The sequence below is a fragment of the Fragaria vesca genome, linkage group LG1, assembly GCF_000184155.1.
Source record: "Fragaria vesca subsp. vesca linkage group LG1, FraVesHawaii_1.0, whole genome shotgun sequence".
NCBI classification, from domain to species: domain Eukaryota; kingdom Viridiplantae; phylum Streptophyta; class Magnoliopsida; order Rosales; family Rosaceae; genus Fragaria; species Fragaria vesca.
The window spans coordinates 8,835,812-8,863,805 of record NC_020491.1 but is presented as its reverse complement, the minus strand read 5'-3'; the positions used below and the strand labels follow the sequence as shown (position 1 = coordinate 8,863,805).

Genomic DNA, 27,994 nt, shown 5'->3' with positions numbered 1-27,994 from the left:
CTTTAAACTTATAATCGGTATCATTATGTGTTTGCTATTGCATCTTTATTTTTTTTTCTTATCTTGTAACTCTGTAAGTATTGAGAAATATACATAAATCATTTATATGAAATTCGTAGATTTCATAAATCAGTAAAAGTCTGTGATTAAAAATCGATGGTTTTAAGAAATCAGTGAAAGTTTATGAATTTTTTAAAAAACATGTAAGCTTTTTAAAAAGTTTATTGATTAAAATAAGTACGTATGAATCCAAACTTTTCTCAGAAGAAAATCTGACCTTTGTGGCTTCATTTACCCTCTTCCCCTCCTGTAGTTACTGTTTATCTCCCTTTCCCCCTCACATGAAATCATGACTACCCTGTGTATAGAAAAAACAAAGAAGCACAAGGACAAGTGTGTGACTACTGATTAGAGAGTGGTGACAGGGGTCTAGTCGATCATCTATTCCAGTCTTCCTCATTGAATAACAATGGAGGTGGACTGGTGAGTCATGAGTGGGTGGTGGTATATGCTATTCCTCACCCGCCAGATGTGGACTACTTATGAAGGGTCCGATTCAGAACCCATCGGCCCGATTCGACGTGCCGCCGAATTCCATTAGCTTCTCACCACCACGACCACCACCTAGCAGTGGAGTTCAAAGTGTTCTTCCTTTCTATGGATGGCTGCTATTAGCTGCATGTGGACAAGGTCAGTGCTGGTGATACTCATAGTGATCGACCACTTTGTGTTTGTTGTTTGGGTTATGATTGAGAATTGACAGTGCAATGCCACCCATTAGTGTATTTGATACTAATGAGGAACATGTAGAGCAAGGCGATCACTGGACGAATTCTCTGATGGAGACCCGGTTTGCATTATTTCTGACTGCTTTAATCATTGTCAATCATGTTGGGATCAAAGGACTAGCATGGTGTTTCGGTTGCATGCCATTATGTGTTTTTGACTCTCTTTTTTGGTTATATACAATCATGTGTTTTTCAACTGGGTTTTATCTTAGATAGTACATTTGTATGATAGAGAGAGATTTACATTTTTTTTTAATTAATTTGTCATTTTATTTAAATCAGAACAAGCAGTACAAAGATGACACACCCTGTGAAGTCGTCAGAAAGCATCGTTTTACAGAATTACACGTCCTATACTAGCTAAAGCATGAACTATGAAATCTTAAATACACTCACTTTATAGTGATTAAACAAGATTTTACATGTAAACAAGAATCCGCAAGAAACTATCATACTCTACGAAATTGACAATAATGGAGAAAAGTTAATGATATTGCATATTGGACACATAAGAGACCAAGGCACTCCCGGTACAGATTTGAAGAAAGAAAAAATTTCAATCGCCAGGAGAAGGAAATTAAGGAACTAGAAAAAGAGGAGGCGTCTGAATTCACAAGAAGAAATAGAAGGAAGAAATACGACAGTTTCAAGCATGAGCTCTTTCAGTTGTCTGAAACTGTATTTGAACCTGACAATCAGTTGTGATGCTCATAATTTACAGTTTTACACCAAGAACAGGATCGATCATTTTGATCATTTTCTATAATTCAGATAACTAAGCAAACTTTATGCCCAGTGCAATGATCTTTGAAGAGGTATTTATCTCTGAATTCATATTCATCAAACCAAATCAAAATTAATGTGATATAAAAATGCATCAACTTTTATATCACATCAACACGCTGTAGTAGAACTCTAAACTATTTTGAAGTTGGAGGCTGTCACTTGTTAGCATCCAAAGATATACTCCGAAAGAGTCACCATGGGAACAAAAAGCATCATTTTGAACCAATCATCCTTGATTCTCAACACTACAGCGAGAAGCTGATCCATATGCCTCAACCATTGATAAACATGAAATTCTGTAGTGATATATAAAGTTAAATTACGCTGGTACATTCCCAAACAGCTCAACTACTCGCACAAGCAAGAGCTTCTTCATTCACGATGTTGTAAAAAGTGCTCAATTTACTTATAGCAATTGCCTCTCCATAGAGTGACGCTCTTGAAGATTTCTGTATACGAACTTCAACATAATCACCCACTTTGGGATTCCGTTCCTCATTTGAATCAGCATCTCGATCTGGTAACGGCACATTGACAAAAGAAACTCTATGACCTCTGTCGCTCTTGCCAATTAGTTCTGTATCCGGAGCTCTCTTATTGGGTCCTTCTACTAATACAAGCTGGGTAGTTCCCACCTGTGAGTCATAGCACTGACCTGTGCTCTCACGGAAAGCTTCAATAAGTTCAGTCAGCCTCCTCTGCTTCACTTTCTCCGGAACATCATCATCATAGTTTCTATTTGCATGGGTCTTCTCTCTCATGCTATATGCAAACATGTAAGCCATATCATATCCAACAGCCTTTACAAGGCTTATTGTCTCTTCATGGTCCTCCTCAGTCTCCCCACAAAATCCTGGAAAAGATTAAACAAGTTAAGAGGGGAAGCACTAGATACGCAGAAACAAAAGGAAAAAGTTTAAAGTAACAGTTTGGGTATGTAAACATGTGTCAAAAATGAAATGGCCATGCAAAGTAACAATGCAGTTAAATTACACAAAGATCCATAAACTAAAAGAAGCAATCAGCATAAACTAGGGAAGAGTGGGCAAACAGTACACACCAAAGTATGGCTGCACAAGTTCCAATTATTCAGACAAAGGTAAGAGAGAACAAGATATATTCCCTAAAGTGACAGGTTGCAGCTAAGAACTAGTCAGTTTAGGGCAAAAATCTGTACTTGAGAACGATATTCAGTTCAACAAGCACTGTCCAAATTCTGTAAACAGGTTTATCAAAATTGCATATAATTCTTAAGACCTCTTACCACATATGAAATCACTGCTGATGCCGACATCTGGAATTATCCTCCGTATCTTTTGCACAAGATCTAAGTATGCCTCACGGGTATAGCCCCGTCGCATTCTTTCTATAACTCTGCTACTACCACTTTGAGCTGGCAAATGGATATAGTTGCAAATATTGTGTCTGTCTCGCATTATATAGAGCAACTCATCAGGGAAATCTTTAGGGTGGGGGGATGTGTATCTGAATCTCATCTCTGGAAACTCTGTGGAAAGCCGATCCAAGAGATCAGCAAAACGTGAACCTACTTTTTTCACCTTGCACAAGCTGGAAAATCCTTCACTGTAGTTCCAACTAGTTCCTGCTTCAGCTTCCTTTTCATACTCAGAGGCATCATTATAGCTATTTACATTCTGGCCTAGCAGTGTTACCTCTTTCACACCTTCTTGCCAAAGCTCTCCCACCTCCCTGACAATTGATTCCACAGGACGTGACCGCTCTCTGCCTCTTGTGAAAGGAACAATACAAAATGAGCACATATTGTTGCAACCCCTCATAACAGAAACGAAAGCACTGATTGAATTCTTGGAGATTCGAACTGGACTAATATCAGCGTAAGTCTCTTCCAATGAAAGAAGAGTATTAATCCCTTTCTGACCGTAGTCCACATCTTGCAATAGCCGCGGCAAGTCCCTGTACGCATCAGGTCCACAGACCACATCGACCATTTTATCTGCATCTAGTATCTTGTCCTTCAACCTCTCCGCCATACATCCCAAAACCACAACTTTCGGAGGGCGTGTGGACTGCGACCTCCCTATCTTAACATTGCTCTTCCAATGCCTCTTAAGAAACCAAAAGTAATTAAGCCGCTGCCACACCTTCTGTTCTGCATTGTCCCTGATCGCACATGTATTAATGAAAATAACCTCTGCATTCTCAGGAACGTCCACAACTTCACTATATCCAGCCTCCTTCATAATCGACAGAACAATCTCCATGTCATTTATATTCATCTGACACCCATACGTCTCGTGGTAGATTCGCCCTATCGGCAGAGGAGCTATCACATTCCTAGACACAATAACAAAACATCAAAAACAAAATAAAATTTCGAAACAAGCATTGAAAAGAAATGTTGTTCAGCATACAATTCGGTATCGATTTCCAAATCTCTCCTATAAAAAAAACACATCACAGCAACATTTTCGAAGCATAATCGCAACTCGAAAATTCATCCATTTTGAACTCTTTTCCTAGCAAATTTCCTATGCTTATAACAACTCTTCAAGCTTATAACACAACAGAATCACAGTAATTTCATAAAGCCGTAAATTTCATCAACCAAATCCAGAAAATGATGAGCGTGAGTGAGGAACTGTGAACTCACTGGGGCTGAGGTTTGGAGGCGGTGACTGCGGCGGCCTGAGCGACGAAGTGGCGGAGGCTGGGGCCGTCGGAGTGGCTCGGAAGAGAAGAGCTGGAGCTCGAGAAGCTTCTGGAGCCAAGACTCCGTCTTTGGAGCCTAGTACTGGTCCGCTGCCGGTGGTAGCATCGGATTCCGGAAGCTTCTGCCGGCTTCCAACTGAGGAGTCTCAGAGCGAAACGACATGGCTTCTGGAGCAAAACGACATGCCGTGGTTGGTTCAGAATCGAGGACAGGGAAGAGAGTGAGGTCGCCATTACTGTGAGGCCAGATAGTAGAGGCGCGCGCTTCTCCTTCGTTCTCATAGATAGGGATTACCTGTAATTTACGACATGTCGTTGTTTCACATCAGACGCTAACGGGTCGGGTCGTCGATTGACCCGGAAATTCAGTTGCGTGTATAAATGGAGTAACGCTCAGTTTGTTAGAAGACTGTAACTGAAAAAAGAAAAAGAGAATGGAGAAGCTGAGAGCCACCGGTCGTCTTCTCAGATACTCACCTAAAGCTTCAATCTTTGATCGACGATTTTCTCCTAATTCCGGCAAGTCAATCCACAGCTCCGGTTCAGGTAATTTACTGTGATCATAATTTTTTTACAGCCATTTTTGGTTAAACTTTGGCTCAATTTGACTTAATGGAGCTCATTAATGCTATAGTGTAGATTGTTTCTTTTTGTTGAATTAATGAGGAAATTAATTTCTGAATATAGGTAATAGGCATGGATTAGGCAAGAAATGTGGTGATGAAATTAGCCGGAAATGGAATGTTAGGACGTGTTTTGGATTGTATGGAAGTCAGGGGAGAAATTTGCGAGATTGTACGGAGAGAGGTGTTGTTGAGGATTTGAGGAGGATTGAGCATCGAGGTTTTGGTTCGGTGGCGGAGAAGGTGCAGAGGAATGCTTCGTTTTCGACGTTGAATTCGGATGATATTAGCTATTTCAAGGGGGTATTAGGGGAGAAGAATGTGGTTGAGGATGAGGAGAGGTTAGCTATTGCGAATACGGATTGGATGCACAAGTATAGAGGCTCGAGTAAGCTTCTGCTGCAACCTCGGACCACTGAGGAGGTTGACTTATTTGACTCTTAAAAGCATGATTTGTTGTGTGTATCAAGTGCATTAGGAGATTAAAGGGGGTTTTGTGGTTATATACTCGTTGCAGGTCTCGCAGATACTTAAGTACTGTGATTCAAGAAGCTTGGCTGTTGTTCCTCAAGGTGGAAATACTGGTCTTGTGGGCGGAAGCGTTCCTGTTTTTGATGAGGTATGTTGTTACTAATGGAAATTTTGTAGCCACTACATGAATGTTAGAAATGAGAGCTATGTTTGTAGTTTTCATTATGATGTGATCTATCATTGATAAGCTCTGTGGTTTTGTTTAAGCCCTTACATGCTTCTGACTAATTCACCTGAAAAGTTATATGTGGTGTAATTTTTCAGGTGGTTATCAATATGAGTATGATGAATAAAGTCATATCTTTTGACAAGGTAGACATGCAGCGACACTTATTTATTTCTGGTACTCCAACAATTCCTGAAGTCAATTTTTTGCAATGGTTGCACAACAAAACTGCATGCTTATGAAGTGATTCCTTGATGTCTGCTTTCAGGTGAGTGGTATACTCGTATGCGAGGCAGGTTGCATATTGGAAAATATGATTACTTACTTGGACAACCAAGGGTAACCTTCTGTAAATTATCACGTTGTTTGCTTACAGACCTGCAATTTCCTCAAATGCCTAGAACCAGAGCTAAAGTACTTATATCTCCTCCGACCTGCTCAAATGCTCTTTCCATCATTAGTGATTAGATCCTTCTTTCCACAATTCTTATATCTGGCTATGCAATGTGCTTGGTTCCAAATTTTGTGTATACTGTTTTAAAGTGTTCTTAAACATTTCCTTTTTGTATTACACCTCAAGGAACTCTAGCATATCTTCATTATCATTATAATTAAGCACTTTATGCTTCAATTCAGATTTGTTATGCCACTGGACTTGGGTGCAAAAGGAAGCTGCCAGATTGGTGGAAATGTTTCAACCAATGCGGGTGGTTTGCGCCTTGTACGCTATGGATCACTTCATGGAACCGTACTTGGTGAGAAGTTATGCTACACTTTTTTTCTGATGTTGAACAGTTTTGCTTCAAGGATTATCGGTTATCTGAGTTTAGAATGCACTCAACTTTACACCACTTTGTTCTTGTTTTTCTTCGGATGAAAAGAATTAGTTTTTACTTCTAATTTATATAAGACTGTCTAGAAACTTGATATTTTTGCAACTTTAATGTCATGGTTCTCAGTGCATCTTTCTAATATTTGTTCTGTACTGTTATATATTTTATGGATCTTACAGGTCTGGAAGTTGTTTTGGCTAATGGTGATGTTCTTGACATGCTTGGGACTTTACGGAAAGATAATACTGGCTATGACCTGAAACATTTGTTCATAGGTCTGTCCACTTTGTTTTATTTGTGTAGAAGACAATGGTTTCCAGTTGAATGTGATCACAAATTTCTTGTTTTACCACTGATGCAGGAAGTGAAGGATCTTTGGGAATTGTGACCAAGGTTTCCATACTTACCCCTCCAAAGTTATTTTCAGTGAATGTAGCTTTCCTTGCATGCCAAGACTACTTTAGCTGCCAGGTAATTAGTTTCTTGGAAACTCTTGGCGTCTTCAGGTTCCGCTAAAATTAAGCCCAATAGTATGTATATGTTGAGATCCAGTTCTGTTATTGTGTCAATTGTATACTTCTGTGTAACCAATTTCCCTTACTCTCTCGTGGTTATCAGAAACTTCTAGTGGAAGCAAAGAGGAAACTTGGGGAGATTCTATCTGCTTTTGAATTCTTGGATAGCCATGCTCTGGATTTGGTCAGCTTTCTTTGGAAAATCTTTTTTGGTTCTTTCCATTTATTGGTTTATATCAGGCTTCCCCTCTTCTTTTTTTCTTTTTTTTTTGTATTTTTTTTTTTTAGATTCTGGAATCCAATGTGCAGTTAACATCCAACATTACAATTACAAAATTACATTACCTCTTTTCAATAAAATGCTTAATATCCTCCTGTTCAGATATCAAATTCGTGGTACTAGTAAAACTGCATGTTCTGTGCAAATTGATCATTTTGAACACTTCTTGTGTTTGACCTAGCAGGTTCTGAATCATTTGGATGGTGTTCGCAATCCATTACCTCCCACAATTCACAACTTTTATGTTTTGATTGAGACAACAGGCAGTGATGAAACTTTTGACAGGTAACCCATTTTCCATAAATAAGTCTGCTTGAATCGGAGCACTTCTGTTGTAGATTATATTAATTTACTTTAAGGTTCAGGTATTTTTCCGAAGTGGCTGAACTAAATAGCAATTGCTATTTATATTTGGTTAAATATCTAATATTCAAACAATTAATGGTACAAAAAAGCTGACACCTCATTGAAAATATAATTTCTATAGTCTAGACGGTATAAGTGACATCCTCATATTTACAAAAATCATGTGATGTATTTGGATACAGAGAGAAGCTTGAAGCCTTTCTAGTTCACGCCATGGAAGGTGGTTTGATTTCTGATGGAGCTATAGCACAAGACATAAACCAAGCGTCAGCGTTCTGGTATATACGAGAGGTAGGTTTTGTTTATCAAACTGAAAATTGTGAAGTTCATGGTTATTCATTGTGGTGCTTTTCTTTCATGAGTTAAACATTGATACTTAATCTTCATATAGAGAACCCTGATATGAGTATTCATTTTACTGCCTTTGGGCCTACATATTGGAATGATACTAAAAGTTCCGAAGTTCTATAAATCAATAATATCCTTATTTCCCTTACATTAAGAATGCTTCATGGCCTGCATGGCTGCATCAATCTTCTCATTAGCAATTTAGTTCAGAAAATCTCAGCATATAAAATCAAGAGGTGTTGCTTCCTTGAGAGTTTCATGATTCCTTTTCCTTTATGTTTCTATTGATTCTTATCCTTGCTATTCATCAAAAGTGGACTAGTACTATATTCCTTTTTTCTTTTCTTTTTTCATTTAATTGTAATTAGTCGTCTGCAAGAGAAAAAAGAAAAAGAAAAAAAAAGTTTCTGTGGCCATCTCTTTTTTTTGGGTTAAAAATCGTATATCATTCAGTCGTTTCTATATATGGTATGGTGGCAGGGAATCCCTGAAGCATTGATGAAAGCAGGTGCTGTTTACAAATATGATTTATCACTACCTGTTGAGAAGATGTACGATCTTGTAGATGAAATGAGAACAAGACTTGGTAAGTAACTGTTTCTTGTTGCTTTCAGTTTTTGAAATATTCTTTTGCTTCTTTTTTTTCAGTGGCCGTTAGTATTCTCTTTAATGGGAGGGTGTGATCACTAGATATCTAGGCTCCGATTGTTTCTATTAGCTTGAAAATACACTTTTTTGCATTTTTAAACTGTAGGTGATTCAGCTAATGTGGTTGGATACGGCCATCTTGGGGATGGCAATTTGCATCTTAATGTTTCAACTCCACAGTATGATGATAAGGTAATTTCCTGCTACGGTGCTACCTCAGCTATAAAGCATTAATGTGTTGTTTCTTCTTCCAGTTTAATAATGATCTATAATGAACTTGCAGACTTTGGCACAAATTGAACCCTTTGTCTACGAGTGGACATCTGGACATCGTGGAAGCATTAGTGCAGAGCATGGCCTTGGATTGATGAAAGCTAATAAGATTTTCTACAGCAAGCCAACTGCTACAGTGAGTAGAAGTGTTATGTGATTTACAATGGAGATCACTTGGTCTCTCCCTACCACCTTAAGATGGTACGTTTGATTTTGTGAAACACTAAACACCAAATCTACTTGGACAGGTGAAAGTGATGGCTTCCATCAAGAAGATGCTGGACCCAAAAGGAATACTCAACCCGTATAAAGTTCTGCCACACTCCATTGATTCTCACAGCTGAAGTAAGACACTTCTTGGGAATACTCTTTTCAGTCCTTAATGTTCCCATAGATGACATATTCCCATGGGAAACAATTTTGGAAAACCGGTTTTGATATGCATAATATCTCCTGTAAATAAAAGTGGGAAACAAATCATCCTGAGTAGTGAGTTGTAACTACAGGTTATGTAGTTCAAGCATAGTATCTTGATCAATGTGGCTTCCATAACCATGATGCTTGCGTGCAGTTGTAATGGTTTCTCCTTGTTCCTTAACTTAAATCGTATCAAACACAATTCGATTAAGATACACATGTATTAGTGGTATGACAATATAAATAACCACTAAACTATGAAATGATGTGATTCTGTTGGTAAAGCTTGTTATTCCTAGAAACTATTTACGAATAGGTATGGCGGATGAGTGGAAACAAAGTCAGTTTATTACTTCATCTGAATTTTAAGCATCTCTCCTAATGAAGCCTACCATCAAAATTGGAAGACTGAACCTGAAAGGTTTCCAATGGATAATTTGTCCTTTAATCAAGGTTAGAATATGCTATTCCTAATTTGCATCGGCCACAGAATCTCATACTGATAACTTGAGGAAAAAGTAAACTCGGGGAATTTTCTTTTTACTGTAGCAATGGAAACTTTGGAACACTGCTTATTGTTCAGCAGAGTTAAGAAAATGTCACTTCTCAGGAATCTAGTCATGTAGATGCATTGTCATAGTTCAGCCATGAGGATATGCATGAATTTTGGTGGAAGTGGAAGTGAAAGCTTAATTCACAGATACTGATGTGCTAAAGCCAAAGTGCTCATTTCAAGTGGGCATGGCATATGCTGAACTCAAAAAGTTGGCTGCAACTTATTCCAAGATATATGGGAATCAATACAAAGTAGTCCAAACAGAATCCAATTCCCACATTTGTCAAACAGCAGAAAGATTTTCGACACTGTTTTTCAATCTAATCGGAAAAAAAATCATCCAAGATAAAAACTATCTGTTCAAATTTCTATCAATAGTTCAAGCAACGGTTTATTGAAGCATTACGAGCAAGAACATTGCGCTACGATTGCGTGTTGATGTATAGATTTTGTTGTGAAGTATCTGCTATTTCATTCAAAATGGTAAGGAGTGTATCATTACTAAGAACTAGAAACACTGAGATTATAGTCAAGTGTCTTTGCATGCATGATTGCAGCTGGGATAATGAGTCCTAATCCTAAGCTGGCTATAATGGCTGCTAGAACGCCAGGAAAGCAGGGAGTATGGTATGATTCTGCATCAGACAACAGATGCCACAATGTTTAGCTTTCCATGTCTGTGAATAGAACAAGATTATTTCTTGTGGTGCACTTTGATGAGTTTCAAGTTCAGAACTACACTCACTAACCATAAACACATATAAGAGCAACTTCTACAGTAACAAAAAGAAACTTGTTCATTAATATGGAAAATCTTCTAGTTGATATGAGAGGTTGCTAATGCCCCAATCAGGAATCCAAGGGGCAGGTAAAAGAGAGGCATGTAAAACGACGTCGTTGTATAAAGGTGCTTGCCTTGTCACCAATGAAAGGCCACTTTGTGAAGATAAGGTAAATAATAAATAAATATTTAATAATAAGGAGACCAAAGAGAAAAAAAAAATATATATATATATATATATAAATAAGAAGAAATTGGATATGGTGGGTAACACAGAGGCGTTGTGAAACCGTGGCCGCCTGGACCCTTCTGCTTCCTTTTTCTCTTCGTCAACACCTCTTCACATTCTCTCATCTCTCTCTTCTCTCTCTCCGCCATGACCAGCTCCTCCGCCGCCTCCCGCAAGGTCTCTTTGTTTTCCCCCTTAATTTTAATTCAGATACGATTTCACCTCGCATGCGATTTCTGTTTTCTCGATTTCGTTATTGATTTGTAATGGTTTCGATTGTGTAGATTTTGAGTAAGATTGCCTGCAATCGCCTTCAGAAGGAGCTTTTGGAGTGGCAGGTTAATCCTCCCGCGGGGTTTAAACACAAAGTCACTGACAATCTCCAAAGGTCTTCGCTTTTCTTCTTGATTCTTACACTCTTTTATTTCGCTCCTGATAATCGAATTGTGATGCTTCTTTAGCCTAGGTGTTTAACTGTTAGAACTTTTATGTTATTTTTTTGGTTTCTGCTTTGGTTTAGTTAAATTGTTCAATTCAATTAATTTGGTGCGGAATTTGTGGTCTGAAGGTGGGTGATTGAGGTGACTGGAGCGCCTGGAACTCTCTATTCGAATGAGACCTATCAGCTTCAGGTCGATTTCCCTGAGCATTACCCAATGGAGGCACCACAGGTTTGTGCAAATTCATCAGCTTTTGTGGTATTTAATGTTGTTTGTTCGGGTGATTATTATCTGCATAAATTTGGTGATAGTAAGTGAATATCAATCTGAAATCTTGTGGTGGGATGAACAGGTTATCTTTGTGCCTCCGGCTCCAATGCATCCTCATATTTACAGCAACGGTCATATATGTTTAGGTAAGTTTAAGGCTTCCATTTAAGCTGTTGCTGTCATTAGTTGCTCGAGTTTGATCTCTCATGTGATATCAAGTATCTGATTCTTATGTAATCAGTGAGTTACACCATTGATACTTGTCTTCTTCTTTTTTCCCCTATTTTCTTAGACTAGGATTTCCTTTATTCACCCATTTGTTGAAACGTGATAGTCTCGTCCTTGTAATGAGATTAACACATCTTCTTATAGCTTTATTCTACACATCCTTGTTTCCACTATTAGAAACCCGTGGTCAATCTTGCCTGCTAGCAGAAGCAAAATTTGTTATAGATGATAAATTTTTTTTTTTTTTTTTCTGTAAAAATTGTTCTGATTACTTGTGAGCACAAGATTGTTAAGAAGGCATGGAGAGGGAGAGACGGAGAGATAAGTATCATACCTAATTGATTAGTTAGGTGACTTGGGTGATATTTTGTTTGGGTTGTGAATATTGTCTAGTCTTATGGAATCCTAACGAGTTGATATTCACCCTGAATTTGTCGAAATTAATAGTGATTTTCATATAATGAACACCAGTTTTAGGTCTCATTCACATGAATATTATCAGATCCAAGTATTGGACTTTAGTTTCGATATATTTACATGAATACATTTCACATTACCCTCGGTTATATGATATACTTTTGGGTATGTTTTTTGTAGATATTTTGTACGATTCTTGGTCACCAGCCATGACTGTTAGTTCTATCTGTATTAGCATTCTCTCAATGCTATCAAGCTCCACTGCGAAGGTTCGTATTCCACCTTCTTTCTGTCTTTGGTCTTTCAGTTGTTTTTAGTTTAAGTTTTAGCTAGCAAGTTTAAATTATTGCCCTTCTGTTGTTTTCATTTTGTAAATAAGATGGGAATTTATTATGGAATTTATTATTGCGGATATGCATCTGAAGGCATATTTTTCTATACCTGCAGCAACGCCCTGAAGATAACGATCGGTATGTAAAGAACTGTAGAAACGGCAGATCTCCCAAGGAGACGAGATGGTGGTTCCATGATGATAAAGTGTAAAATATTCATGCACTCTGTTCCATCATTAGTGGTTCAAGAAATTAGAGTAGTTGGGTTTCATCATGTTTAGAGGACAACGCATGCAAAAAAGAAAGCAGCTCTATAAAAAAGACTGGTATTTGTCCCGAATTGCTCAATAACTCTTATAAGTTGACTATGGCTGGTACTTGTAAAGCAAAGGGAACAATTTCTGTTTCTACCGATTTGTAAGGAACAAATGAGGTCAGAGAACGTGGTATGAGTTCATAATGCAAGTTCCTTATATCTTCATAGAACATGTCACTTTCGTTACTAGTGTTGGTTTATATGTCACTGTTATGTCTTCATTTTCTTAGTAGTGCTGCTTTATGTCTATACCATCATGTCTGACCAAGAATTTTGGTCTTTTCAGTAATCTGCAGGGCTGTGATTTTGTACATTCTTATTCTATAAGATACAGTTACTATACAGATACTAAAACATTTTGGAGAATTCACGTGAGTGATTCTAGTTGCCAATAGTTATATTTAGAAACATTAACAGACTAATTGATTGTTCATTAAATAATTATTTAAAAAAATCAATGTTAAAAATTGTCAAAATATCTGCAGCTGATTTCAACCACGGTTTCAATAATTCGTTGCTTTAACCCTTCAGAGTTCATATTTTGGAATTGAATTCTGTCAAAATTTCTTCATCTGAAGTAGTAAAACTCTTCCGCCTTTATATTTAGTGTAACTTTTAGCATCTTCCAATATGTCAGTTCACTGTCATAATATGAATGAAGAATTGAAATATGTTTGGATGACTTGAAGGAGTTCACTGTCATAATATGAATGAAGAATTGAAATATGTTTGGATGACTTGAAGGAGTGAGGAATTTCAATCTTACAATCTATCCCATAGCTTTAAATGGCTGAGAAAACAACACTTTGGTCTGGTCGATCAGTGTCATGTTCACCAAATGTTCACAACTAATCACGCAATGCACGCCTCATGTTCTCACACTAAACTTTCTTAGTAGAATTTCCACCTACTAGTACTTTCAGAGCATACCCGTTTCTGTTTGAGCTAACAAAAGCCAAATCATCAGCCCAGTCACCAACAGACGAGGTCGATTTCAGAAATTTTCCTTGAACAGCTAAACGACCGAACTAAACTCTCACGTACATAACTTAACTGGTACGTACAAATGCCAAATCTGCAGGAGTCTGAACTCTGAAGAACATTCACCCGTGCCTATAAGAATTCACCAACACGTCACCACCTCTAAAATGCATATAGGATTAAAAACGTAGATAATTTTAGTTCGAGTAAGTTGTTGTATCTTATCTGAATCTCTGTATAAGTTTGTATCACTTTAGTCCTAGATATCTTTGCCCTATATTCATTCATCACGTACTAGTTGTAATTTCACTGCTGGTATAGAAATAAACAAGAGACCATTTTCAGCAATCCTGATCCGATCTTCGCATAGAAGCACCACGGTCAGTGCAACGCTTCCATAAATAAATCACCCTTCGAATTTGTTGTAGTGAAATCTCAACGAGCAAGGGAATGCTACTGATTGAAGAGAACCATTAACAAAATAAAAGAGAGGGGACAAGAAAGCTAAAACCCTCTCCTAATTTTGGTCTATACTGTTCAAATCAATACTCAGTCCCTACAAAATATAGAACCCCAGCAACTGAAACTATAGAATTAGTATCGCGAGCGTAAAAAGAAAAGTTATTGCCTGTATATACTGTTCATTTCACTACTTGATTTGTGTTAGGGCTCGTAATTCTTACTGCTCTACTACTATTAACATGCTATGATTAACGCCGGCCCCGAGAACCATCCCAGTCTTGACCTCACTCTAGCTCACTCACTCTCTCACTCCACAACCTCCCCACTCAAAATGTCTAACCAATGAGATATACACGTGGCACGTGGTACTCCTTTTGTTAATGATTCATTGCCACAAACTCAAACGCCACACGTTCGTCTCCAAACCCGAGTTTGCCTCCGTTCAACTCAAACGCCACATGTTCGTCTTCAAGTTGGACCAAGATGGCTCCAAAATTGAGGGACGGATTGCCGACCAGAAATTGTAGCATATTTCACTATTAACTCTAAAAGATTAATTTTTAGCATCTTCCAATATCTCATATATAGTTCATATTTATCACACGAATGAAAAATTTGAAATATGTTAACCGGCATAAAGAGTTTGATAACTATACAGAGAAAAGTGAAATAGTGTTCTGTACTTGCAATCTGCTAATTAAATGGAGGAAAATGCAGAACTCTGTGGTTGATCATCGTCATGTTCAGTAGATGTTCACTACTGTTCACGCAATGCATGCCTCATGTTCTCACAGAAGTCTGAACTCTGGGTGTAGAGTAGAACTTCCACCAACTCATAAGTCATAAGAAAGACATTTCGATCAATTCAAGCCTAGCCTGTTTGAGCTAAACAAAAGCCGAATAATCAACAGATTAAATCTGATTTCAGATAATTTCCTTAAACGCCGAAACTAAAACTCTCCCAGGTACACATGCAGCTGCAGGTTGAAGTGCCCAGTCTGATGAACATTCACCCACATACATCCATGTTCCTCCGTTTGGATTATACGTACGTACAGCACCAAGTCTTTCCCATAAACTTTTGGAGAAAATTAGTTAAGACAAACATGACAAATAACCTACGTGTTACACCATAGAGTAATCGTATTATGTTACTGCTTTGAAAATAGTTTGGAATCGAACCCTTGCGGTTGTTTACGAAAAAGAGACTATGTATTGATCAGAGATCAAATACATAATACAATTAGTGAAAACTTAGGCCAAACGTATATAATATGCATGCAGAGTTTAATCTTAGGAAATGACTTGATATTCCTATCAATCATAATCCCCTTGCAAATTAAGTTGTAGGTAGAGAAGTTGTAACAAACTCATAATAATCATTCGCAGCGCAGTAATAAGTTTTTGTTAGCCCCTAATTATCTTTTAGTGATGTGTATAGATGATTGTTTTCACATCGATCTTTGGTTTCTTTCTTAACATAATAATATGAATCTAAATTTGCAGCATAAGAATAACAGACGACATTTATATCATCCTAATCTACTCGATCACACACTTAAACTATAATCAATACTCTAATGCAAATTAACTAAGAGGCAAACACTCGATGCTGCAATCCAGGATCAATGTTTGTTCCATCAATCTCAGGTCTCTTTACATGGCCACACATCTTAATTTTCTCAGGTCTATCAATTTTCATTGCATGTTATATATGTATGTGCACAGTTAATGACACAATAATGCATGATTCATCTCTCATGCGCGCGCACTCGAGTGATATGAGACTATTGTTTTATCTTTTCTTCTCTTTTTTTAAGTGGAACAAATCGTTTATATATATCTCTTTCAAATGCGATCGGGAATGCTATCTAAATCAGTAATATCTCGTACCAAGTTAAAACAAAACTGCTATAATCAATATTCATCTCTTCAGATTAATCAGATATTATATTAGTGATATGAATTGAAAGTATAGCTGCAGCTGTTGATGAACTACATGTTCAGGGGGGGTTTCTAACCCTACTGATTTGAGGAAGGTCGTCATCACAACATAAGGTTCAAAAGTTATACTAGACAGTGGTGTAAGTTGGAAGCCTAGTGCGGGAAAACAAGGCTCGTACTGCATCCTTGACTGAACCACCAATTCTGAGTTCACCAGCTAAAGGTGTAAAGATGTCAGCTTCACCACGTTATGCTTTAATAGAACGCATAAGCATACTACCCAGTGAATTGCTGCTTAATAGAACTGAATACAAGTCAATAAATATGTAAAGAAAATCGAGTTTTTAATACAGAAGTCTCATACTCAACCTGAGTTAGAGCAGATAAATTGAGGTTGAATGTGAAGCTGGATATAAGTGGTAGTGGATTACTTTGACAAACAGTGGAAAGAACAAAAAAACAACTCAGTACGTACTTGTCTATAACTATTGATAGAGTATAATTATGATATACCTTAATTTCGTTTAGGAGGTTGAAATGTTAAAAAGTTCTCTACTGCACTGATTCCCTTCGTTTTAGTAGAGGTAGAAATGTCAATTTTCTTAATTTCTCATATTGTTCCCGTAACGTAGCATATACATGCATCACTAGCTAATCAATATGACCCGGTTCGACTCGATCTTTTGATAACTCTATTTTCAAAATTTAAAAAAGTACATGTGATGATCTTAGGAATTATTGAAGCATTTAATTTCTTCCAATATTTTATATGAATCAGTAAATTCTAAATAAATCGAGCATAAGATCCAACATGCACATATATCTTCTCTATTACAATGACAATTGATGATATTAACCAACTAACAAGAAAAGGAAGCGCATGCACAAAATGTACAAACTATAGTAGATCATTGATCCATTCTCCATCTATTCAAATGGTGAAAATCATCATAATTTTTTCATGTTCTCGATCATAGCAAGGTTAAACAAACGTATGTATGCAATGCATATATGCCTCATGTTCTCACAGAAGTGGCATGATCAAGCTACTTGATCTGATTGTGGACCAAACTTGCCCATCAACATACAAGACCCCGGAATAAAGCCCACCTAATCTTCTATTACTGTATTACATAAACGATTGGGCCAAGATTGGGAACCCTAAATAGCAATCCCAACCCAGATCGGAACGACTCGAAAATGCAGCAAATATTCTTGGCAATTTGTTCAATTTCAAGTAATACAGATTTTGAGATTGCTTCTCTTGTGAATTTTGATAATGAGAAAGCCTGAAGGATCCTCATTCAGCTTGAACTAAATGCACTTTTATTATTCGGACCCTCGTGATTATTGTATAACAACATGCTTAGCTACTAGCTAGACATGTGTGGAAGAAGCAGAGAACAGGAGGATGTTCTTCGGTTATGGTAGGAATTCTAAAAACTTCCTATTCACCTCCAGTGGCAGACGCAGGAATTTTCATTAGTAGGGGTTATTCTCATTGCATTAGTTCACTAAGAATTCTATAGGGGCAAATTAGTGCACGTTCCTCATAAAATGTAAATGTACTTAAGTTGCTTAATTTGACCATTAGATATTCAAGAAACTATAATCAAGTGAGGGCAATAGCCCCAGAACCATCAACGTGCGTCCGCCTTTGTTCACCGCTGATTCTATGCTACCTGTTTTGGTTTGTAACGAGTCAACGAACACTTGTACAATATACTGTCACTGATAAAGTAGTTTGGGTTCACATCCAAAACCAATTGGTAATGAGTGAAGTAGCCCAAACCTGTAAGCTCACAGACAATGTCTCATATTCCTGATGTGAGATTTATATATCAACACGTCTCCGCACATGTAACGAATTTTCAAGCCTAACACGTTGACAACTTTTTAGGTGACGGAGTTTGTGTGGCCTTTGGGTTGACAACTTTTTGGGTGACGGAGTTCATGTGGTCTTTGGGTTTCACACGTGAACGTTTGTAACCTGCTTTAATACCATGATAAAGTAATGTGGGGTTTACATCTAAAACCAATTGGCAATGGGTGGAGTGACTCAAACTCTTACACCCGCATACAATGTCACATATTCCCGATATGAGATTTATATCTCAACAGTCACCTCCGACGAAAATGTTATCGTAATGACTACTCAATACTTGTGTGATTGTATGATTATCAACTTGGATCAAGATGACAATGTTTAATTCTACTGACAGTTGATATCAAAATGAGCACAATAAACACAACATCTTCTCAATCGGTATTCATATGATAAAATTTAGAAATGACAAAATATATATGTTTATTGAAAAAAACATAGCATCTCATGAAGTCATGATACAAAGTTACAAAGCGACAATGACCAACTAAGGAGACAAATAGAAAGTGTGATAAATATAGGTGCCCCTAAATATAGTTAGTGTGACCAACTAACCTACATATACAGCAGCCACACAATCGTACCCAAATTCTTATATGATATGTTTGACTTATCTTATAAAGCAAAAACATGTAGTCAACCTAAAAATTACCCGATCTTTGAGAAACCATATGGTCTATCTAAGTATTACCCGCTATATTGCAATCATATTAGACTGTATGTGCATCGGTTATTTATCGTTAAGAAATCATCATACTAGACTATTTCTACATTTTAATTTATTCCAATATTTCATAAGATATCATTTGAATGTATAATATATGCTGAAAAAATATTTTGGTACGCTGAAAAATACCTGAATTTTAATTGGTATATTGAAAAATATATGCTCACAAAATTTCATCACAGCTTGTATAAATGACCAAAGGTCTTTACTTTCTTCATTGTTGATCATTGTCATGTTAAACATCAATGCAGAGTAAATCACTTAGTATACATGGCCTCGTCGTTTTCTCATACAAATTCTCATACAAGTGATGAGGGTAGATACTAGTGTAAACAGTGATGATCGAGGATAGATAAAGACATCAAATCCAAACTATGAACCTGACGAGCTAAATGCAATCTTGAATTTTCTAAATTTCTCTTGAAGTTGATAGATACTTTTTAGGTACCTAGAATGAAACATAATATTTTCAAACTTGGTAACCTATCATTATACGGAACCGGAATTCCTAAGGCAAGTAGATTAATTCTAACCTAGAATTTTTTATTTACCAAATCCAAGAATTAATTGCTATACAAATCAGAGTTTTTTTTTAATTTTTATTTGTTAACTTGGAGAGCAAGTATAATCCACTATTAATACGGGAGTTTGGGTCAATCAGAACACCAAGGCCGCAGGCCTTTCTCTCTCCCCTTGAGCAAATTTCTTACATCTCAAAATCATGGTTCAGCTAGTCAACCCCTTCAGTCTTTTGGCTGTCGAGGAAAAACCAGAGGCTCCGGTCCTAGCAGCAGAGAAGAAGGAGAAGGATGAGAAGAAGAAACAGAGACCGCGTCGCCGTCCTGCTTCTTCAGCACCAAAATCAAACTCCAATGGCGGCCAAATCCAACAGAAAGGTCCTTCTGATTCTGTTTCAGTCTCAAGTAGTACTAGTCTTAACGATGTTGATCAAACCAAAGAGAGCAAGAGTGAAGAAGCAGAGAAGAATACCAAGGAGGCTGATCATGATGCTGAAGGATGGCAACTAGTACAGCATCAAACTCGAAAGAAGAAAAGCCCTAGGAATGGCAATCATCCTCAGACTCAGACTCAGGAGAATCAAGGAGCTATTGTGAACAATCAGGTTGATGTAGAAGAGGGAATCAAGCAGGTTGCTAGAGGGATGAATGGAAGCCAGGGTGTTAAACCTAAAAAGACAAATATGAATGGAAGTGCGCGGCGAAGATTGCAAAAGAACAAGGCTGGAGCTGGCCAGGATCAACAAGTCCAAGCCACCAAGGAGGCTGCTGCTGCTGATGCTACTGAAACTGCTCCTTTTGAGAAGAAGTTCACTGTTACGTACACCTTGGAAGAATTTGACAAGATGAAGAAGAATGGCCATAGCAACAAATCTGATGAGCAGCCCCATCAGTCTGCAGAGTCTGCAGCGAAGGATAACAGCTTCAAAGGGAGGTATGCAGAGAAGGATAACAGCTTTAAAGGGAGGTATGCAGAGAAGGATAATAGCTTCAAAGGAAGGCGGAAGCAGAAGGGTGGCAACAGATTCAATGGTGACGTTGAAGATGTCTCTCCAGCCACTGTGGAGAAGGTTGAAGAAATTTTGTTTACCTTGGTTCCTGCTGAATTTCCGGTCCTTGGAAAAACCCTGTGAATTTCCAATCCTGGTGAATTTACCAGGAAGTTCCACTTGTTTAGGATATTTTCTGTTCTTTAAGTCTTGAATTAGAGGAGGTGGCCCTAGAGGCAATTTTGGATTGTGACGAAATTTGGTTCAATTTTCTTTATTTTCTTTTCTAGTAATAAAGGAATGAGGATCTTTCCAGACATGAATGTTTTTCCTTTCTTTTGTGTTCTGAAACTCATGTGCTTTGTCCATGATCATGCAACAGAGAGATGGAAGGAGGGGAGCTTTATATTATTCAAGAGTACAAGATTCATGGCTCATGCATAGGTTACACATGTTACATCTGTCCATATATAGAACAACAAGACACAACTAACACATACAGCACAGATTGTAAGTTCTGGGTTTACTTATATGACTCAAATCCAAATACTAATACCTTTTAAGTCCAAGTAGGAGCAGAACTAGTCCAAAGTAGTCAAGATCATAGGCAAGTCTGATGAATTTCATTTTGAAGTTGTTCCAAGGAGGATATCTAGGCTCAAGTTCAGGGAAGAAGCCTCCTTGGAAAACTGCTTTTTCGTGGCTGAAAGTGTCGAAAGAAAACTTCCCATGGTACCTCCCAAATCCACTAGAACCAACACCACCAAAGGGTAGAGTATCACAGATAAACTGTACACAGAAAGTTTTTAGACAAAGTTAGTCTCCTTGGCCCCATTTAATGGCAAAACAAAGAAAACATGAAACACTTGGAACCAGTACTTGAATCAAGACGTCATTGAAAGTCACACCCCCGGAGGATGTTTCTGATAAAATTTTCTTCTTGAAGTTTTCATCTTTGGTGAAGGCGTAAATGGTCAGAGGTTTTGGCCGTGTGTTTATGAATTCAATGCTTTCCTGAATGTTCTTCAACTGCAGAAGTTAAGGTCATTCTTCAGAACAATGTTTTCAGAGAAGTTGACACTCACAAAAGCAGTTAAAACTATAAATGTTAATTCTCACAGTGATTACTGGAAGCAGTGGGCCAAAGATTTCTTCATTCATGATTGCAGAATCAAGTGGGGGATTTAACAAGACTATTGGCTCAATGAACCTGAAAAGTAGGCACCAAGAATAGATCGATATATGTCAGCTTTGTTTTGAACTAAAAACTACATTCTCCGGACACTAATCATTTTATTGGAACACCATAACAGCTTTGCTTCCAAACTAGTACTGCTTCAACAGCTTTTCTTCTGAGTTATCTTAACTGATCAAAATGTCTGGCTAAACAGAATCGAGAACTTACAGTTTTTCTTCATCCAGTGAGCCACCATGTACAATGGAAGCCTCAACAAGAGGTTCTTTGAGGAGATTCTGCACTCTCTGAAAGTGCTTCTTATTTACAATTCTGGCAATGCAATTTGCGTCTTTTGGGCTTTCGGTATAAAATTTCTTGATCGTTTTCTTCAACAACTCGATCTAAATGACATGGTCAGGACACTAATCATCAGAAAGGCAATAGAGCTCAGCATTATTAAAAGTAACATCATTCAAGACCATGCTTACCACAGTGGGAGCAAACTTTTCCTCAACGAGCATATAATCTACTCCTATACATGCCTGGCCACTGCAAGGACCCCACTTTCCACTTACAATTCTTTTGATTGCCACCTTCAGGCCAACAGAAGAAATGCAAACTCAGTAACAATATATGTTGGAACTTTATTCCCACAGGCCACGGTCATAATACTACATAGTTAACTTAAAACCTTTAGATCCGAAGGATTGGAAAGTGAATCAAGGATGACAGGGCATTTTCCGCCCAGCTCTAGTGTAACAGGTGTTAAATGCTTAGCAGCTGCAGTCATGACAGCGCGCCCTACCTGCGGACTACCTGAAAGAGGCAATAGTATCATAGCTATATAAATTTCTATATATGCCACATTTTACTTGATCACATCGGATGGGATTTTAGAATTTAATCTGTACCAGTAAAGAATATCTTATCCCACTTGTGCTGCAGGAGAATTTCACTAATTTGTGCTCCACCCTCGATGATTCTAATGGCTTTAGGGTCCATGTATTGAGGGATGGTTTTAGCAATTATGGAAGAACATGCTGGTGATTGGTCTGAAGGTTTTAGAACCACTGTGTTCCCTGCAGCTATTGCTCCTATTACAGGTTCCAAAGCCAAAGCTGCATTGTAAGCAGAAAATTAGTTTTCCTCCTTTCTGTACTACCTATTGTTGATAAAGAGATAAACTGATTTACACTCTTGTACTACATATTTTAGTTAATAACTTAATATGACCACTCCAGGAAATTGCAATTGGCAAAAACCCTTGTCAATTAGAAGTTGAGTGTTGTGGGAACATGTACAAACATTGAGAATATATCACAACATTTGCAGAATCTTAATATATTATCATCAACAGTGTAAAAGAAAAACTAGTCTCAGCAGGATACCAATCATTTTATTGGAACACAATAGCAGCTTTGCTATTGAGAGTTTGAGATCACACTGAGATGATCTCATTCATACAGATGCAAAATATTACCACATTCATACATCTATACAAGTGTTAAAACCGGATCGAAGAGACTAAATAATTCTGTTGCATAAGTTGCAGTCAAATAATAGATGCTTTTAAGTTTTAAGGAGATAAGTGGACTCACATATTGGGTAGTTCCAAGATGCAAAGATGAGAACTACGCCGAGTGGTTCCGGCACCAGCTCTCCTCTTGCCGGAAATAAAAGCAACGGTAATTTACCCTAACAAGAATCACAGAAGTTCACAAAGATTACAGAAGTCACAGATTTAAACTTTTCAATCAGAAAAACCTCAAAACCGTCTTGGCCTTCATATCAGATTATCATCAGAGTACCTTTTTGGTTGCCACCCATTTGTCTAAATTGCTCAAAGCATAATTAATTGATTTGATCAGAACTCCAACCTGTAATGAAATATATACACCAAAAATCATCGAGGGAATAACACAAATACATACATATGCATATACAGAAGATTAAGAACACCAAGCTACCTCATCCCTGTAAGCTTCAATTGGGTGCTTGCCAAGATCTTGATAGAGTCCTTCAAAGATCTTTTCCTCATTATCTCTGATGAGCTCACGAAGAGCACTGAGTTGGGTTTTCCTCCATGCAACACTTCTGGTTCTACCACTCCTGAAGGTTTCCCTCAGCTCACGCAGTGTAGCTTCTGCTATTTCTGACATTGCTTCCATGGTGATATTACAGAGTCTTCTGACAGCGTTCGTTTGATTTCTCTCTTCTAGTTTTCGTGTGCCTCTTGCCAACTTTGTCATGGATATATAGTTACATAAGCATACACCATAGATTCGACGATCAATAAATGACATTGAAGGCACCCAACCAACGAGGTCACCACATGCTATACACTTCAATACCTGACTACTAATCAAGAGAATATAGGTAAAAGTCATAGCCAAGTGACCGCCATGTCTGGCATTGTTGCTTACAGAAACAAGGGCCCATCATGGTTAGATATCACCTATAAAAATTACCTATGTGGATAGAAACTAGGATACGGTAATAATGCTATCAGATGTTCAGAACGGTAATGCAGCTAATGCTACTGTTGTATAAGATAAATTTTTCCTAAATTTGAAGTGTTCACACCGTAACTAATCAATAAGTTTGATTTTTGCTTAAAATGACACGTTTACTTTTTCTTTTTTCTTTTTAATGACACGTTTACTTACTTAAAACAGAAAATTATTATGAATCAGAGATTAAGACCTAGTTTGGTATTAGAGAGCAGGTTGGGGTTGCTTATTTAAAACTGAGTTTTTAAAAAATTGAGTTTTTAAACCCTAATACCAAACTAAGCACTGTTGAAGTTGCTCTAACACCTTGTGGCCGTATTTGATGTACTCCAAAATATGATGCCCTAATGGAAGACTAGTCGTTTGTGCATATATGATGAAAGAATACGAAGAGTAATATGTTAAGTATTTATGGGATCAAATTGACAGGTTTGGTAATCAGTAGCAACTGTCTGCCTAAAACCATAAATAGGGTGGGAGAGGGGTCACAGTTTCGTTATTAATAAATAACATAACGAACCTTTACCATACGTGATAGGGTAGTCTTAGTCCTTTGGTACAGCAAAATGGTCCCCAAATTATCGTACACTCTTCCTCTCTTTTCCTATATTCCGTCGGTGCCACAGTCCAATTTTTAGACCTCTGCGTAAAATTAGAAAACATAGATGATGAGACCAACACATTTTAGAATTTGAGAAAGGAACTATACTTGTTTTAGTTTTTCCTTTCGAAAATTTTTTTAGGCCTTGAATAACTTCCACGAGACAGTAAGGGTAGACCAATAGACCGACAAAAATGCAAGAAATTTTGTTTTAATATTAAAGTTACCTCTACTCTTTAATATATAATACACGTAAAACCTTATGTATGTGTTTCTATTGGCCCAACGTATCTTTACGTGATACTCTTACATACCCTCTCTTTCTTTCAATCCTATCTGGATATACCAAATGAGGTTTATTATTTCTTCGATTTTTGGATGAAATGCCAAACTGGTTGAAACATTTATGATTCTGAACAAATCATTTACTTGATGTAATGTCATGGTCTGAACTAACTATTCAATACATGAATCAACTCTTTAACATTCATTGCCAAAAAAAAAAAACTCTTTAACATTGTAACATTGTAACATTGTTTTATATAATAACAATATGTAATAATGGTAGGACACGGTGCTAGTCGGATTTGCTCTGGCATTGTCTTGGTGGCCCATGAGGAGTGAAGGTGGTCCGACGAATCTGGCAGAGAGGGGCATGCCTTCCGTAGCTGGATTCAAATTTGCCGACCAGCAAGTTTGTGGTCATGGTATGACCAACCAATAGGAAGCTGACACGTAGATCATCTATTATTATGACTAACCATGGTAACTCACAATAATGACTATGAGTTAAAAAAATAAATTTAATAAGGAAAAAAAACTGATATTTATCATTTGATTAAGAGAAAAATGCACCGTCGGTACCCCAACTTTTGTGGCACGGTCAAAGTGGTACCCATACTTTAAAAACTATCAATGTGGTACCTAAACTTCTATTTCGCTACCAAGGAAAGGCCGGAGGCCAATTTCCGTAACTGTGCCGTTAGTTTGCTGACGTGGCCGGCATGGCCCCACCAAAAAAATGTGCAATGACAAAAATAACCTTCAAACTCTCTCCAGAACTGTTTTCGCTCCAAAAAGCTATAAATTTGAATTTTCCTGGGTACCACATTGATCAGTTTAGCAGAGTTTAGGCACTGCTGCTGTGTTTATCTGCTGACAAGAAATATTATGCAATAGCTGGAAATGTAACATAGAAATTCAAACATAGAACCAAAAAGGGCTGCCAATATCATTGAATTAAAACCAAAATCAACATGAGAAACATACTATGCATCATAATTCAAGCTTAATTGGTTTCCAAAAACTCAAGGAACCACATTGTTTGAAAAAAATTGATTCCAAACCATGATGAAATACACATTATGACACAATCTAATTTAAAAGCAAGCACATTCACTTTGTATCACCCCTTGCTGCATGATTTTGGCTGCTTTGAGTAGGAGGCTGTGTTGAAGCTGATCCACTATCATTTCCAGCAGAACTAGCCTCTATTGCCAACTTCATTTTCTTCCATCCTTTTTTAGACTTTATGACCTGGTCCTTGATAGGTCTTGATTCCTTGGGTGGGGCTGGTACCCTTTGGACCTGTGGAACACAAACAAGACATTTCCAACACAACTCAACAACCATTTTTGGCTTCACACTTCAACAAGACATTCCAACACAATTCAACAACAACATTATTTTCAACAATTAACAAAGCATTTTAGCAATAGTTGGCTTCACAACAAGAAGAACAATCAACAATCAAGAATCACCACCAGATACATACCTTTGCTCTCACTCTTTTCTTAATGCTTGCTCCACCAGCAGATGTTCCTTCCCCCTGTTTGAACAAAAAGAAAAAAGAAAAAACAAGTCAAGAATTATACATACAAATTCATAAACAAATAAATTTCATATTAAATTCATAAACAAGTTGAGACTTTACTAGACACTTACTGCTTCAGCTGCTTTCTTGGCTTTTGTTATAGGACATCCAGCCCTGTTGTGTCCTTGTTGGCCACAAGTTTGCAAGTCATGGTAACACCAGTTTTAGGCAACTTCCCCTCAGTTGGAGCTGATGGTGCTGGGTTACCATTTTCTCCTTGTGATGGGATCCTCTTTTTCTTGGGCCTTCCAGGCAGCTTGTTAAATAAAGGAGGTGCAATTGGGTAGTCAACTGCTTCCCAATCATCCTCCCCGGCAATGGGATTTATAACTAGGGTATAAGCTTGCATATAGGTGGTACACATGAGATAATCATGACAATACAAGGCAGCCTCTTGTTTCTTGAATCTTATGCAGCAAATGGCATGTACACAAGGTATTCCACTAAGCTGCACCTCTTGCAAGTGCATGTATGGAGACCCAAATCCACTGCATGTTGGCTGCCATTCTCACCAAAACCAGTGACTTGAAATACATACTCACCACCTCTATGTGCTCTATACTGTGTTGCTCTTTGTCCAACCTTATCTAACATCTTCTTAATCTTTGGACCAACCACATCCTTCCACTTCTCACAAGCTACCTTTCTATTTGCATTCCTAACCATCATATCCATCCTAATCCTCTCTAACATAGCCAAAATAGGCTTATCCCTAGCAGGTAAAATGGAGGAGTTAAAAGACTCACACAAATTGTTGAGAAGTATGTCACACTTGGTTTCCTCCTTAAAGAATGCTCTGCTCCAATGGTTTGGATCCTTGTCGTCAAACCAGTCAACTGCTTTCTCTTTTACCATCTTCATTTCATCTATGTGCTTGTTAAACCAAGGGACAGTGGTGCTCCTAGCTGCATTCCACATCAACTGTTTTAGGACCTCTCCCGGGTGTTTTTACTTAAAATTGTTGTGGAGATGCCTCACACAGTGTCGATGCTCTGAATTGGGAAATAAAACTGTGCAATAACAAATGGCATGTTGGTTAGACAAAAATTTTGAGAACTAAATAGTTACCTTTGAGTGCATTATCCAATCCCTTTTGTTGGTCTGTCATAAACACATAGCTGCTATCTCTCTCAATCTTTACATCTTGCTGTAAATATTCAAGAAACCATGTCCAGGTTTCCTCGCTCTCTCTTTCAACCATAGCATATGCAATCGGAAGATCCCATTGTTTGCATCTATGCCAATTGCTGTCAAAAGCTGTCCAGGATGGTGCCCTTTGATGTGACATCCATCCAGCCCTACAAGAGGCCTGCATCCTTTCATCCACCCCTCTTTGCAAGCTTGGAAGCATATGTATATCTTTTGAATCTTCTCACTGGTCCATCCATCTCTGTCATAATCTCCACAGTGGATCCAGGATTGCTTTTTAAAAGCTCTTTTCTGTATGCAGCCAACTTGTTGTATTGTTCTATGTAATGACCTTCAATCATCTT

General features: G+C 37.7%; 4 protein-coding genes across 5 annotated transcripts; 2 read left to right on the top strand and 2 right to left on the bottom strand.

The window, feature by feature from the left end:
• Positions 1 to 1,490: 1,490 nt before the first annotated feature.
• On the bottom strand, positions 1,491 to 4,499 carry LOC101309579 (CDK5RAP1-like protein-like). Its single transcript, XM_004287799.1, has 3 exons — positions 4,207 to 4,499; positions 2,839 to 3,890; positions 1,491 to 2,427 (listed from the first exon to the last, which is right to left on the bottom strand). Exons 1-3 carry the CDS (start codon positions 4,497 to 4,499, stop codon positions 1,919 to 1,921), a joined length of 1,854 nt encoding a protein of 617 aa, XP_004287847.1. The 3' UTR covers positions 1,491 to 1,918.
• Positions 4,500 to 4,507: 8 nt separating this feature from the next.
• LOC101309000 (d-2-hydroxyglutarate dehydrogenase, mitochondrial-like) lies at positions 4,508 to 9,525 on the top strand. The gene is made up of 15 exons (XM_004287797.1): positions 4,508 to 4,811; positions 4,953 to 5,311; positions 5,406 to 5,507; positions 5,684 to 5,731; positions 5,854 to 5,924; positions 6,222 to 6,340; positions 6,598 to 6,693; positions 6,780 to 6,889; positions 7,037 to 7,117; positions 7,398 to 7,498; positions 7,762 to 7,870; positions 8,408 to 8,513; positions 8,682 to 8,767; positions 8,859 to 8,984; positions 9,097 to 9,525. Exons 1-15 carry the CDS (start codon positions 4,700 to 4,702, stop codon positions 9,190 to 9,192), a joined length of 1,722 nt encoding a protein of 573 aa, XP_004287845.1. The 5' UTR covers positions 4,508 to 4,699; the 3' UTR covers positions 9,193 to 9,525.
• A 1,333-nt stretch (positions 9,526 to 10,858) lies between these two features.
• LOC101309868 (probable ubiquitin-conjugating enzyme E2 18-like) lies at positions 10,859 to 13,120 on the top strand. 2 transcript variants are annotated; one of them, XM_004287800.1, is made up of 6 exons: positions 10,859 to 11,008; positions 11,116 to 11,219; positions 11,400 to 11,502; positions 11,624 to 11,687; positions 12,367 to 12,455; positions 12,634 to 12,996. In XM_004287800.1, exons 1-6 carry the CDS (start codon positions 10,979 to 10,981, stop codon positions 12,727 to 12,729), a joined length of 486 nt encoding a protein of 161 aa, XP_004287848.1. In that variant the 5' UTR covers positions 10,859 to 10,978; the 3' UTR covers positions 12,730 to 12,996. The 2 variants fall into 2 exon arrangements, with proteins under 2 accessions (XP_004287848.1, XP_004287849.1); XM_004287801.1 differs by having other exon boundaries at positions 10,959 to 11,008; positions 11,149 to 11,219; positions 12,634 to 13,120.
• Positions 13,121 to 20,725: 7,605 nt separating this feature from the next.
• Positions 20,726 to 23,893, bottom strand: LOC101309287 (aldehyde dehydrogenase family 3 member F1-like). Its single transcript, XM_004287798.1, has 10 exons — positions 23,485 to 23,893; positions 23,326 to 23,394; positions 23,116 to 23,212; positions 22,429 to 22,635; positions 22,209 to 22,333; positions 22,006 to 22,110; positions 21,746 to 21,918; positions 21,460 to 21,550; positions 21,220 to 21,369; positions 20,726 to 21,129 (listed from the first exon to the last, which is right to left on the bottom strand). The coding sequence occupies exons 1-10, from the start codon at positions 23,818 to 23,820 to the stop codon at positions 20,890 to 20,892; spliced, it is 1,593 nt and encodes a 530-aa protein (XP_004287846.1). The 5' UTR covers positions 23,821 to 23,893; the 3' UTR covers positions 20,726 to 20,889.
• Between the last annotated feature and the right edge of the window lie 4,101 nt (positions 23,894 to 27,994).